This window comes from Panthera onca, chromosome C1 (genome assembly GCF_046562875.1).
Source record: "Panthera onca isolate mPanOnc1 chromosome C1, mPanOnc1 haplotype 2, whole genome shotgun sequence".
NCBI classification, from domain to species: Eukaryota; Metazoa; Chordata; class Mammalia; order Carnivora; family Felidae; genus Panthera; species Panthera onca.
Window position 1 is genome coordinate 178,096,969 of NC_138346.1, and position 15,042 is coordinate 178,112,010.

General features: G+C 41.8%; 1 protein-coding gene across 2 annotated transcripts in view; it reads left to right on the forward strand.

The window, feature by feature from the left end:
* Nucleotides 1–15,042, forward strand: part of YIPF1 (Yip1 domain family member 1) — a 36,864-nt gene that overhangs the window by 3,265 nt on the left and 18,557 nt on the right. For both annotated transcript variants that reach the window (XM_060626859.3, XM_060626858.3), the window contains 4 exons: nucleotides 2,472–2,635; nucleotides 5,755–5,835; nucleotides 6,056–6,143; nucleotides 12,423–12,539. In XM_060626859.3, the coding sequence (XP_060482842.3) occupies nucleotides 2,472–2,635; nucleotides 5,755–5,835; nucleotides 6,056–6,143; nucleotides 12,423–12,539 (450 nt within the window). The remainder of the gene's footprint in view (nucleotides 1–2,471; nucleotides 2,636–5,754; nucleotides 5,836–6,055; nucleotides 6,144–12,422; nucleotides 12,540–15,042) is intronic.

Consider the following 15,042-nt stretch of genomic DNA (forward strand, 5'->3'; position numbering starts at 1 on the left):
CCTTTCCTAAGCCTGTCAAATAGACAAGTTATCATCCTCCTTTGAACATCTTTGGCCTTTGTACTTCTTTTTTTTTTTTTAATGCTTATTTATTTTTTAGAGAGAGTAAGACAGAGCGTGAGCAGGGGAAGGGCAGAGAGAGAGGGAGACACAGAATCTGAAGCAGGCTCCAGGCTCCAAGCTGTCAGCACAGAGCCTGACGGGGCTTGAACTCACGAACCACGAGATGATGACCTGAGCCGAAGTCAGACATTCAACTGACTGAGCCATCCAGGTGCCCCTGGCCATTGTACTTCTAAAGTGATCCCCTGTTCCTCCTTCTGGTATGCCCTTCTGCCTGCTGAACTACTGCTTTTTAAATACGAGACTTGGGCCACCTGGGTGGCTCATTCGGTTAAGTGTCTGACTTCAGCTCAGGTCATGATCTCGCAGTCTGTGAGTTCGAGCCCCCCGTCAAGCTCTGTGCTGACAGCTTGGATTCTGGAGCCTGCTTCGGATTCTGTGTCCCCCTCTCTGCCCCTCCCCCACTCACACTCTGTCTCTCTCTCAAAAAATGAATAAACATTAAAAAAAAATTTTAAATATGAGAAAAGTGTATCTTCCTCTGTCTGATTCCCTCAGTTGTGATCATCTTTTTAAATATATATATTAAATATATATATATATTAACGTTTATTCATTTTTGAGAGACAGAGCGCAAGAAGGGGTGGGGCAGAGAGAGAAGGAGGCACAGAATCCAAAGCAGACTCCAGGCTCTGAGCTGTCAGCACAGAGCCCTACACGGGGCTCAAACTCATGAACTGTGAGATCATGACCTGAGCTGAAGTTAGACACTTAACTGACTGAGCCCCCCGGGCTCCCCGTGATCATCTTTTTAAATGTTAATGTCCTGTTCCATCAATAAATGATAGCTATGACAATATTTATTATTATATCATATCATCCTCAAAATCTCTCCGTAAGATAGGTGTTACCTATGTTTTATTTATTTTTATTTTTAAAATGTATTTATTTTTGAAAGAGAGAGAGAGCGCAAGTGAGGGAGGGACAGCAAGAGAGGGAGAGAGAGAGAATTGCAAGCAGGCTCCACACTGCCTGCCCAGAGCCTGATATGGGGCTTGAGCTCACGAACGGTGAGATCATGACGTGAGCCAAAATCAAGAGTCGGATACTTAACCGACTGAGCCACCCAGGTGCCCCAATTATGTACATTTTAGAAACAGAGACTCAGAGATACAGTGTTATTTGCCCAAGGTCATAGAGCATTAGTCTTAACTAACCCTTTGACCTGGTAATTGCACTGATAGGTGTTCAGAGATAATAACTCAAAAGCTTTTTCTTTGAAGACACTCCTTACAAGTGTTATTTTTATAATGAAAAGTTGGAAACACCATAAACATCCAACTTACAGTCTCTCTCTCCTACTCCCTCCACCTCCCAGCTGATGGAATATTACGTAGTTATGAAAATGGTTATTATAAAGACTGATATAAAATGAAAAAATCATTTTTCTATAATCTCCAGTTGACAGAGCAGGATACAAAATTGTATAGTATCACATCAGTACTCGGCACATTGTAGGCATGCAGTAAATATATGTTCAGTGAATGAATGATCATCACTGGCATGAATCTTAGAGAGTTACTATATGGAGAAAAGGAAACATATCAAAAATTAGTAGTGTTTGCCTTGATGTGGTAGGACTAAGAGTGATTTTTTTTTTAATTTTTTTTTTTAACGTTTATTTATTTTTGAGACAGAGAGAGACAGAGCATGAACGGGGGAGGGTCAGAGAGAGAGGGAGACACAGAATCTGAAACAGGCTCCAGGCTCCGAGCCGTCAGCACAGAGCCCGACGTGGGGCTTGAACTCACGAACTGCGAGATCACGACCTGAGCCGAAGTCGGACGCTTAACCGACTGAGCCACCCAGGCGCCCCAGAGTGATTTTTATTCTATGCTTTCTACTTTCATTTTTGACCCTATATTCCCTATAGTGATTACGTTGGACTTCTTGGAAAAAATAACTTCCATTAAAATTTTTTGAACTTGAATCAGAGAAGACAGGTATAGATTGGGTACTTGCTGTGGGCCAGCCACTCTGCTAAGGACTTTACTTAGGTTACATTCCTGACTTTCCCCCAATTCTCTAAAGTAGATGTTATTCTCGCCATTGTGTAGATGAGAATACTGAGGCATACAGAGGTTGAGTTACTTACTCAGGCTCTTATAGTTAGTAAGTAGGTGAGCCAGGACTAAAATCCAGGTCTGACTCCAAATTCTATTGTCTTTGTAACCCCTTTTCTAAGTCAGCCTCATGTCTAGATGAGGTTTTTTTAGAGCCTTTTGCCATTTATATCAAATACAGTCTATAGCAAAGCTGGGGTTGAAACAGCTTGTCTTTAGATTAAAAGTATGGCATTTCCAATGTGTGTGAGGTCTTTGATGCCCTTGTGCCCTAATTGCTTTCAGAATTTGGTAACGCGGCCGCTACTGCAGCAGAAAACCCAGGTGCCACTACGATAAGTATCGAGGGTCCTGGTGAAAGCCCGACGCATCAAGCAGGACTCCCAAGAGGCTCCGGGGGAGAAGAGGATGATGAGTTGCTGGGAAACGATGACTCTGACAAAACTGAGGTTCGAACTTGTCTTTGATTTGTCCTTTTAATTTTTTTAAAAGCTTCTTCATGCATTTATTCACTGTCTCCCATGTGCCACGTAGAGTGCCAGGCAGTGGCAGCCCAAAGGTGGATCACACATGGCCTCTGCCTCGGGGGGAGACAGACAGGCACGCAGGCCATTGTTACCCACAGGGAGCGTGCTGGTGGAGGGGACACCGGGGTTGTGGGGGCAGAGCGGGGGCTTTGTGCAGGTAGTAACACTTGAACTGAGTCCTGGCACAAGGGTAGGAGGTGGCCAAGGGAAGAAGGCAGGGAAGGGTGATCTAGGCAAAGGGAACCGTTTCAGCAAAGCCAAAGCGGCACGAAAGAACGTGGCACACACAGCATGTTTCCCATCTTCACGTACATTAGAGCAAAATACAGGTGAAGACAGGAGGTGAGGCTACACGGCTCGGCAAGGACTCAACCAAATGAGTAGGAATTGTGCTCTGAAAGCTATCAGGAGCTACTGAAAGATTTTAGATGATATTTAGCCAGAGAGTTTAAAGATAAAGGTATGGTGGCCCTGTGGGGTAGAAACTGAAAGGAGCGGAGGCCAGTGGGAGACCATGGCAGCGGTCTAGGCTAGAAGCCTGAACCACAGCCGGACACAGGTGGTTAGGGGGTGGGCTCAGTTGGGCTTTGTGGAGAAGAGGTGAGGGATAGAGAGCAAAGATTTTATCGAGACTTCTAGGTTTCTGCATCTGGTTGGACAGTGAATAGCAGGTGGCTGTTTTTGGTCACAAAGATTTATCTCTATGTGCACTGGAAGTGTGTTCCAGAAAAATAGTATTTCTATCCATATTTTATAAATGCAGTCATGACTGTGATGCCCTAGGGGAGCACCCAGTTTACAGCATTGAGTTCACAGGCTCATTAAGTAGCAGAGCTCTAGGGTGCCAGGTGATCTTTCTGGAACTCCATGAGCTATCACAATAAGTACCGAAGCTTGTGCTAAATTAAATACCCATATATGCTAGACACTGTGGTGAGAGCTTAGACTAGGAGCCTAACTTTGAATCCTGGCCCAGCCAGTAGTAACAGCTATGTGGTCTTGAGTAAGGTACTTGAACTTCCCTAAGACCGGGTTTCCTCATCTGAAATATAAGAAAATAATGCGTTGACTATCGCCATCATTATCAGTACAATAGCTAATGTTTATTCCATGTTTCATAGCTGCCAGACACCATTTAAAGTTCCTTACTTGGATCATCTCATTTAACCCTCAAAACAACTCTGTATACCAGGAACTATTCTTATCCTCATTTTACAAAGGAGAAATGTGAGGCGCAAAGTTTAAATAAGCTGCCCTGGAACACACAATTAGTTAGTGTGCTCCAGAGCGCTAGAACCAATAGGATGTGTATATATAGAGAAAGAGGTTTATTTTTAAAAGTTGGTTCACGTGATTGTGGATGCTTGGCAAGTCCAAAATCTGCTGGAAGTGGCTGGCAGACTGAGACCCAGGAAGGAATTGGAGTTTGAGGCCAAAGGCATTCTGCTGTAGATCCAGGAAGAGCTGGTGTTGCAGATGAAGGCCAAAGGCAGTCTGCTGGAGCAGTCCCTCTTGCTCAGGGAGGTCGGCCTTTTGTTCTATTTGGGCCCTCACCTGATTGGCTGTGGCCCAGCCACATTATGGAGGGCAATCTGCTTTACTCACAAAGCCACAAATTAAAAAAAAAAATTTCTTAACGTGTATTTATTTTTGAGAGTCAGAGAGAGATTGAACACCAGCAGGGGAGGGGCAGAGAGAGAGAGAGGGAGACACAGAATCCGAGGCAGGCTCCAGGCTCTGGGCTGTCAGCACAGAGCCCAACATGGGGCTCAAACCCACAAACCATGAGATAATAATCTGAGCCGAAGTTGGACCCTTAACCGACGGTGCCACCCAGGTGCCCCGAAAGCCCACCAATTTAAATGTTAAAGCTTATCCAAAAACACCCTCACAGAAACATCCAGAATAATGTTTGACCTAGATAAGTTGACACATGAAATTAACCATCACACTGAGCAACAGCGGGTGTCAAAAGTTTGAGAAATGTATGAGGGGGGAGAAAAATCTTAAAATTGACAGCATTCTATCCATCATCTTAATTTGTCTGGGAATTGGGAAGAAGTTACCAATATTCTATGATAGGCACTGAATCCCTTGTCCTAGCTTATAGAACATGGGTCTCTGGAGTTCAGTACCTTCTAATGCTAGAGTTCGAAAGAACCTTCAGTCTCCTGTATGTCACCTTCCCTCCCAAGATACTAATGCTGTCTGTGGTAGGTGGGAAAGACAGCACTTGGATACCCCTTTCTGGAGGCTATTTGTTACCGTGTAAAGCAGCATTGCCACTATTAGACAACTTTAATTGTGGAGAAATTCTCCTTTCAATGAACAAAAAAAATCTGCCCCTTGTCCTGCAAAGCTCCAGCTAGTCCATCCGTACCTTTCGCTGTACGAATCCTCATGAAATATCTCAAGTGGCAGTCGTAGTTCCCGGCAAGGGGTCTTCGTTCTGTTGTCAAATAGCTGCGCTGTTGGGATAGATGAGCCCCGTGTGTGCTGCTCATAAATTGCAGTTTTGTGGGGGTTTTTTGTCAGAGGAGTATATTTTAAGTTTTCAGCATGTTAGAGTGAATCAGCGTATCAGATTTTTGAGAGTTGAGGTGGGGATAGTGGTAAGAATCTTGAGGAGGTAGGGGAGTAGATCTGACACTGACTGCCTTCTGTGTGTATATGTTTGTGTGTGTAAAAATGCGTATATATGTTATTGTACCTGATACATATTATATATAATCGATCTAATCCTTCCTATAATCCTATGAAGTGGATCTTGTTGGCTGTAATTTTTGGAGAACAAAGTCTGGTGATTTGACAAAGTCTCCCCCCGGTGGAGGGACCAGGAATTGAAACCTTTTGGTCTGACTTCAAAACACACGCTTGTTTTCTATCAGGCTGAGTTGGGCATGGCTGTTGTAAAGTTCATGAATGCAGAAGAGCTTGGTCTCTGATGCATCTTGATTTTCCATTAGATTAGCCCCCTGTCTGCATCGCTGATATAAGGACATTACTTCTGTGTTCATTATGTTTTATTTCACCTCTGACAGTTACTTGCTGGCCAGAAGAAAAGCTCTCCCTTCTGGACATTTGAATACTATCAAACATTCTTTGACGTAGACACTTACCAGGTTTGTAAACCCGTTTCACCTTTCCTTTTACACGTAGTGGAGACTTGTGTCTTTTGTGGTTAAACAATCACATGATGTGAACGCTTTTATGACTGGATATGGTCTTACAAAAATAAAGGGTCATTCGCATTTGAAAATACTATCATCGTGAAAGCTGTAAGAAATCTTCACGAAAGCTGTAAGAAATCTTCAGGAGACTTACTGCTATGTTGTTTTCCAGGTCTTTGACAGAATAAAGGGGTCCCTTTTGCCAATACCAGGAAAAAACTTTGTGAGGTTATATATCCGCAGCAATCCAGATCTTTACGGTATGTGTAGAGCTGTTTGGATTCTTTACCACGTACCAGTTGAATTCAGGTGCGTGTGAGCGTTGCCTGAAAGGTTGGAGAAGTGCACTGTTGGTGGGGCATGCAACATTTCACTCAACTCTTCTGGACGTCAGTGACAGCCTTTACAAACAATTTTGGGGAAAATGCAATTTTGTGTTATATGAATGCTGTGATTGCAAGTAATGGGCATGTCCTTTGAACGTCTTCAAATGACACTGCAAACCTGAGACGAATTAAGTTCACTTCGTCCAAAAGGAGATTGTTGATTTTAACTTGAGAGGATCTGAGGGTGGGGATCAGTGTGGAGGAGGTGCTCTCATACTTACTCATTGCTGTGCGGAGTCCCAGCTCTGCCCTCAGATGAGCTGGCTCCCCTGGGAATTCAGTCACAGCACTGGAAGTCTGTAAGAGGGATGGGCCAGGGGGTGACTGCCATTCCTGACCTCCATGCTGTCTGAGAAGAGGTCAGAGGCCCACCTGGTACTCCTGAAGGGAAAGGGCTCCTATAGCCGTGGCCTTCCGTGTTTGAAAGGAGAAGTGAGCCAGCGGTTCTGGGTGCTTCCTTTGTGCAGATGCACTACAAAAGACTGGACGCGGGCACGTGTAATTCTTGCAGCCCCCTTGGGGGTAGGTATTCTTCTCCCCCTTTCTCAAACGAGGAAGCTGACTCTCAGTGAGGCTCAGAGATGTGTATGCTCGATCCTGAATAAGCATTAGAGTAATATGTTACATATTTTGTACATATGTTGATCATAAGAGGAGAAGGAATTCATGAGGATCTATTGTGTGCTGATGACTGCACACACTTTAATTCTTTCAACAAGACTCTATATTAAGTGTGGTTAGCCCTCTTTTCCTTGTGAGGAAACCAGGGCCGAGAGTTGTCAAACTGAAAAAGCAAGAGCCAGAACTAGTTTGATGTTACGTGAAGCCCATACTCTGTTCACCTGGTGGTTTTAAGCTACAGAACCTTTTCATCAGCTAGCATGGAGGTCCAATAGTTGGAACCAGTGAAAGTGGAACCACTGTGGGGGAGGCTGGGGAGAGGGTCCCTTCTCTATAGCTCCTCTATCTGGCAGCACTGAAAGTTCCATCCAGATGTCGGCGGAATGCCCGGAGCGCCAGGGAGCGCCATGTGCAAAGCACTGCCTTGGCCCATGCCTCTCGTCTAAATGTTGCCAAGGCAGTTTCTCCTCCTCGCTCTCTTGTTTATTCGTCTAGCCTGAGATCTTGAGAGATAGGCTATGTGCCTGAGTGATTTATGTCATCAGTGCCTGGTGGAGGCCTGGCACAGAGTAAGCACGCAAACAATTTTTGAGCACCTTATTTCGTGCTACAGGCTGAGGATGCAAAGATAAAGTCAGTCTCCACTGCCAGGAAGAAAGAAATGGTAGAACTAACATGTGCCGAGTGCCTCACAAGTGCCAAGAGCTCAGCACTGTGTCACTGTTTTATAGTTTTATATCCCACACCCCGAGGTAGGCTTACCTCACAAAAGAGAAAATGGAAGTTTGGGGAGGATAGCTTCCCCATAGTCACAGAGTTAGCATAGACAATGACACTAGCAAATGTACGTAGTGCTTATTATGTGGCCCCGTTATTGGGGAAGAACCTATATTAACTCACTTAATCCTCATAACAACCCGAACTTTATGAGGTAGTTACTATTATTATCCCCATTGTATGAATAAGGACACCGAGTTACTCAGATGTAATGCATTGTGCCTAAGATCGTATAGCTGAGCACAGTTTTCAAATCAGCACCATAGCTCATAATCCATATTCTTTATTACTCTGTTACGCTGCCTCTCCTGATAAAACCAGGATTTGAACCCAAAGTTTGCTTCTTTCCACAACACTGTTAGCCTCATGAGCTCACAGACATGGTTAAAGAAAAAAAAGAGGTACTGTATAGGTAAAGTGATAGTAGAGAGGACTGGGCCTTGTGGGGGAGATTGGAGGAAGGTGGTCGGGGAAAAGATGACAGAAGTGCCAGTCTGCAGAATCCGAGGGTGAGACTGATGAATTTGATTGCATTTAAACTAAAATACAAAATTACTGGGGGAGCCTGAGTGATTCAGTTGGTTAAGTGTCTGACTCTTGATTTCAGCTCAGGTCACGATCTTATGATTTGTGGAATTGAGCCCTGCTTCAGGCTCTGCACTGACAGTGTGGAGAGAGAATCTTCCTTGGGATTCTCTGTCTCCCTCTCTCTTTGCACCTCTCCCGCTGGTGGGCACGTTCTCTCTTTCTGTCTCTCTCAAAATAAATAAATAAACTTTTTTTTAACTACAAATTTTTTTAATGTTTATTTATTTATGAGGGAGAGAGAGACATAGAGTGAGAGGGGAAGGGCAGAGAGAGAAGGAGACACAGAATTCGAAGCAGGCTTCAGGCTCTGAGCTGTCAGCACAGAGCCCGACGTGGAGCTCGAACTCACGGACCATGAGATCATGACCTGAGCCGAAGTCAGACGCTTAACTGACTGAGCCACTCACGCACCCCCTAAATAAATAAACTTTAAAAAAAGGAAAAAAAATTTTCTATACCACAAAATAAACATAAGCAAAGTAAATAAATAAGTAAATAAACTACAGACCAGAGATAATATTTGCAACTCTCATTAGCAACAAAGGATGAATATCTTTAGAACTCCTATCATTTATAAGAATAAAACCAGTTATAAGTTTTAGAGGAAAATGAGCAATTCACAGAAAAGGAAACCCAAATGGCTAACAAATATATGAAAAGATACTTAGCCCCACCTGTAGTCAAGGAAATAAAAACAAGAGATTATATTATGCTCATTTTAGCAAACATACAAATTGACTTGTCTTCATTCGTTCATTCAATTCAACAAGTATTGAGCACTAAACTATTGCAGGCACTGGAGATATAGTAGTGAGAAAAACAAAAATCCTTGCTCTGAGGCAGTTTAGAATCTACTGAGCTTTATGATAAGTAAAATAAGTCAGATATATAGTATGCTAATGATAAATGCCAAGGTGAAAATTTTAGAGGACAGGAAATACTTGTGTAGGTGGGTGAATTTGAAATTTAAAAAAATTTTAAGAGGTAAATTTTGAGTAAAGGCCTGGAGGAATTGGGAGCAATTCATGTAGATATCTAAGGGGAAGGCATCTGAAGCAGTGAGCACAGCAAACACAAAGGCCCTGAGGCAGGAATTTGCTTGGTATGCTCAGAGAACGGCAGAGACTAGTGTGACTGGGCCAGAGGGAAGAAGGGAGCCTAGGAGATGAGGTCGGAGAGACAACATGGAGGGGTAAGTTGTGTAGCATTTTGGTCACAGTGAGGACTTCAGCTTTTACTTGAGTGAGAAGCCATTGAAGGGTTTGAGCAGAGGAATGACATACCCTTAAGTCAGATTTTCAGAAACATTGATACCAAGAGTTGTCAAGATTGTGCAGCAATGGGAGCTAATATGTGTCTAGTGGGTATGTAAGTGGTGCCCGAATGGGAGCCATTTGAAGATTCTCGTGCCCTACAAATTGGCAGTTGCTATGTATGATCTAAGAGAAACAGACAAATATAAAAGAAGACATAGAATATTATTCATTGTAGCAACAGTGCTTGTAATAGCAAATATTTGGAAACAAACAAAATATTCATCAGCAGGTGAAGAAATAAGTAAATTGTGGTGTATTCATACACAGAATGCTGTAGTTTTTAAGAATGAATGAGATCTATGAGCATCAATGTGGCTAACTGTCAGAACAAGGATAAATGAAGAAAGGCACGTTTTTGAAGGATGTGAGTAGTATGACCCCATTAGAAGGATTTGAAAAAGTAGCATGACGGGTACATCAGTGTGTGTTGTATCATTCTTTGTACTTTTCTGTATGTTAGAAATATTTTATAATATAACAATGCATAATACAAACTAAATTAAGACTCCTTCCCACCCCACCCCATAAGAGTAGAAATTGGCAGGAAAGAGGGAAAGAGAAGGTGTATAAAGCAACCTGGCAGGCCCTGGGATGAGTATGTGGTTGTGTGTCTCTGGAATCTGAGCTTCCTGTTTGCCTTCGGGCACAGGACTCAGCAACTACATCTGTTGTGTGTCACTGTATCCCTCGCACCTGGCCCAGGGTCTAGAGAACAGTGGGTTCTTACAAATAACCTGCGCTGTCAGCGCAGAGCCTGACGTGGAGCTCAGTTCCAGACCGTGAGATCATGACCTGAGCTGAAATCAAGAGTCGGTTGCTTCACCGATGGAGCCACCCAAGCACCCCCTCTGCTTTCTAGTTATAGGTTCTATAATATTTTGGCCACTTGTGGTCATATGCTTGGATGGTCTCAGCCCATTGACAACACATGGTCACTTTTGTTCATTTTTTCAACAAAGAATTTTTCAACAAAAAATTTTTCAACAAATTGCTTTTGGCAATTTTGTAATCATTAAACTGTAGGAAATTTTTTTTTTTTTTTGGCCTTGTCTGTTGCATCTTTTATATGGTTGGTATTCAGAATAATACAGTGAACTTGTCCTTGGTGGTAGCAGAGGGCTTGCAGGCTCATGAGTCAAGAGCAGTATGTGGAAAGCCAATAGTGGTGATTCTTTGGAGTATCCCAGTTGATTGCTTGGGCTCTCTTTCCCACCTTCAGGAGCCAACTTGGCTTTGAGAAGTGCTAACCCATTTCTGCTAGTCATCTCCTGCGACACAGTAATTTTCTGAGTTTTGTGATACGTCATGGTGCCTGCAGTTATGCTAAAAGGTGTTGCAAAGTATTGGTGACATCGAAACATTAAATTCATACAATTTATTAGGAATATCTCAATTAAAAAATTTCTTTGTTCTACTTTTGTAGTACTTTTTCTAGATAAGGAGACGCAAGGGTGGTGTTCATGAAATCAAGTGAAATGGAGAAAGGGATTTGCAAAGCATAGTGTACTCATTCACTCAGTGGAATAGTTGATAATCACTAAAAGTAGAATAAGCTGATTTTTTAAAATGTTTATTTTTTTTTGAGAAAGAGAGAGAGAGAGCATGAGCAGGGGAGGGGCTGAGAGCAAGGAAGACACAGAGTCTGAAGCAGGCTCCAGGCTCTGAGCTGTCAGCACAGAGCCCAACGCGGGGCTTGAACCCGTGAACCTCAAGATCATGACCTGAGCCCAAGTCGGACACTTAACTGACTGAGCCACCCAGGTGCCCCATAGAATAAGCTGATTTTTATGAACAGCTATGGTAGAATCCCTAGGATATATTAAAGCGAAAATCGTAAAGTATGGAATAAGATATATATATATATATATATATATATATATATATATATATATATATATATACACACACACACACACACACACATACATAACTTAAAATTTACCATTTTACCTTTTAAAGTGTACAATTCATTGGCATTGAGTACATTCACAATTATTGTGAATCCACGTATCTTCTGGAAAGCTGTAAAGCAAGGCTAAATGGATATAGATATCTATCTATCTATATATCTACACGTTATCATTTATATAAACATGCACACAAAATGTGCATTTGTTTATATGTATATAGAAATCTCTGGCAGGATTCACCAGAAACTGGTTATGGCTGCGAGCTCTGGGGAGAAAAAATGTATAGAGCCAGGGAACAGAGAGAGAAGGAATTTACTTTTGTCTATTTTAAAGGAATTTACTTTTCTCCTGCCTGCCTTTCGTTCTCTTTTGAACACTGAACTGTGTGCATTTATTGCTTTCTCATTAAAAAGAAAAGTCTTAAACACATTGCATGCACACATACAACCACGACAAACTGGTAGATTAAATGAATTCTTCCCTAAAGTGTTCTGTTTGCACTACTCTTCCGTTTAGACTGCAGAAGGACCTGTCTGATTTAAGTTATTTTTCTCTGGCATTAATTAACATTTGGCACTTAGATAAGGGAAGTAACCTTTGCTTCCTATATCCTGATGGTGCAGATTTAACAAAATGTCCATGAGTTTTTTGACATCCTCTAATAAAAGAAGCTATAAACAAATTAGTGTCTTTATTCAGCTAATTGTAGAAGGTATTTTGGCCTTTTCATTCCAATCTCCCCTGTCTTTAATGCATCTAATTGCTGAGTTGTGTGTTTACCTTTTATAAAAGAAAATTCCCATTAGATGAATATTGATTGCATCTAAAATTCATTTTCCCTTGCTTATATGAATAGGGCGAGGGAGATAACAAATTATTCTGTAAGAGTCTATAAGCTGGTGCTTCATTTTTTTGTCTGAATTTTCTGGTTTTCTTTGCAGGCCCCTTTTGGATATGCGCCACATTGGTCTTTGCCATAGCAATTAGTGGGAATCTTTCCAACTTCTTAATCCATCTGGGAGAGAAGACATACCATTATGTGCCCGAATTCCGAAAAGGTTGGTGAATAGCTTGACTCATTTGGAATGCTTTCAATTTGTTACCATGCGTTCCTTTTAGTGAGCTCTTGGGCCCCTGTCTCTAGGTGCTGCAGCCCCTGCTTTTTGTATTAAAGGATTCAAACACCCTTATCACCTCAGCATTTACCACCCATCTATGTAAATTGACATAGTCTTTTTTTATGATGGTAACATATACATAACTTAAAATTTACCATTTTACCTTTTAAAGTGTACAATTCATTGGCATTGAGTGCATTCACAATTATTGTGAATCCACGTATCTTCTGGAAAGCTGTAGAGCAAGGCCAAATAGCAATTGGAACTTATTCAAAGCAAAATGTGCAAAGTAAGTAAAAAGCAGTGTGCATGAAAGTCTCCATTGTAGCATTATTTGTATTACCCAGATGTTGGAAACAATAGGGGCATTGTTATTTAAGTCATGGTGACTCAACTAGCTGGGTCTGTAGCCACTAATTATGAAACACTTAGAACTATGTGGAAAACTGATAATCCAAAATTATGCCTTTGCTGTTAGCTACTCTGTTAGAGGGAAGTCTGCAAATGGTCAGGGTCTAGAAGGGAGAATGTAGAAATGAGTTTGTCCTAGCAATGGGCTTGTGGATGACATTGTTTTTAAAACTTTCTTTCTGTGGCAGTCTTGGATAATTATACAAACCAACCAACCAACCAACCAACCAACCAACCAACCAACAGCTTTTTAGGGACTTGTAGGTGACAGCCATCCCAAAATGAGGAATTTTGGCTTTATAGGAGATTGATGTGTGCCACTTGCTCAGTTCTGTCCTCCTCGCCCCCCACCCCCCTGCCTGCCTGCTGTCCTGTGAGAGGCTATATACAGACTGTGTAAGGGCACAGTCTCTGGAACCAGGCCACTGGCTTCAAGTTCTATTTACATCACTCATTAGCTTCTACTTGTTGGGCAAGTTATTTCATCTCTCTTGACCTCGGATTCCTTATCAGTGAAATGGGAATAATAATACCTATGTTATAGGGCCATTGTAAGAATAAAGAGTTGGTGTTTGTAAAGAGGTTGGAATAGTGCCTTGTACAAAAAAGAGTTCATACACATACACATATATGTGTGTATAGAGAGATATGTAGTTCCTTCTGTGTGTGTATGTGTCTCCGTGTATCCTTCCTTCTACCCTCCGTGACCATTTTCGTAGAGTCAGACCTGATTCATTTCCAGCCCCATTTGTCAAATGATCCTGGTTTGAGTTTAACTCAGTAAATGTTAATCATGAGATATAGACCCTGCCTTCAAGTTGTTCAATGGTTAAGTAAAGAAAGTCAGGTAAATGAATATTGCTGTAAATGGTATGTGTTAATTTCTATATCAGAAATTATTAACAGAATTATTAACAGAAAAGAAGGAGTGAATTACCCTGCCTGAGGGTCTGGAAACTCAGCAGAGTTTTTATCTTTTCTTATCCTCCTTGGTTGGACAGTATAAGGGAGCCATGGGATGAATCGTTGACTCTGTCAATAAACACTTTTCCATTTTATGTGAAGAGTATACATCCACACATTCAAGGTCAGATCCTGCTTCCACCACTTGTTAATTATTTGACCTTGACCAAACCACTTAACTTCTCTGATCCTATTTCCTCATCTCTAAAATGAAGATGTAGATTATGTGAAATAATATATTTACATATCAGTTAATGATATGAAAAGCTAATTCTTGAATGAGCATTTATTTATCAATCAGTGTTATAAGTATATTTGTTTTTACTCATTTAATTCTTCTAGTGATTTTTTTTAAGTTTATTTATTTTGAGAGAGAGCGAGAGCAAGAGAGAGAGAGAGAGCGTGAAAGAGCATGCACACATGCAAGCTGGGAAGGGTCAAAGAGAGAGGGAGAGAGCGAGAATCCCAGATGGGCTCCGTGCTGTCAGTGTGGAGCCTGGAGTGAGGGCTCAGTCTCACGAACCATGAGATCATATGGCCTGAGCCGAAATCAAGAGTTGGACACTTAACTGATTGAGCCACCCAAGAGCCCCTAATTCTCCTAGTAATCTTAGAAGGTAGTATATGCTATGATAATTCCCATGAGGAAACTAAGGCAGGAAAGTTAAGTAATTCACCCTCCAGAGTTACTTAGCTGTAAGTGGCAGAGCTAGGATGAGAACTCTTGGAGTTCTCACATGCAGAGTCTGTGGCCTTGACTGTTACACAGTGTTGCCTCAATAAAATACTCAGTGAAATGCCTGACACCCAGTGGATGGCTGTAGATATATAGGTACTTCCCTTCCCCTTCATTTAGCTATTTAAAAAAAAAAAAAAAAAAAAAAGGGCAGTATAGCAGGAGAATTACATTTGGCTATTAGTTCCCAATATGAAAAATCTCCTCTGGGAGCTGAAAACGTTTTGGCCAATCACATGTCTTAACCAGAGTCTGACTACAATTGCTTGGGGTGCCTTTGTGCTTGCCAAGAGCGTTAAGTGCATTACTTACTGATTTTCCCGTAGGAAGGGC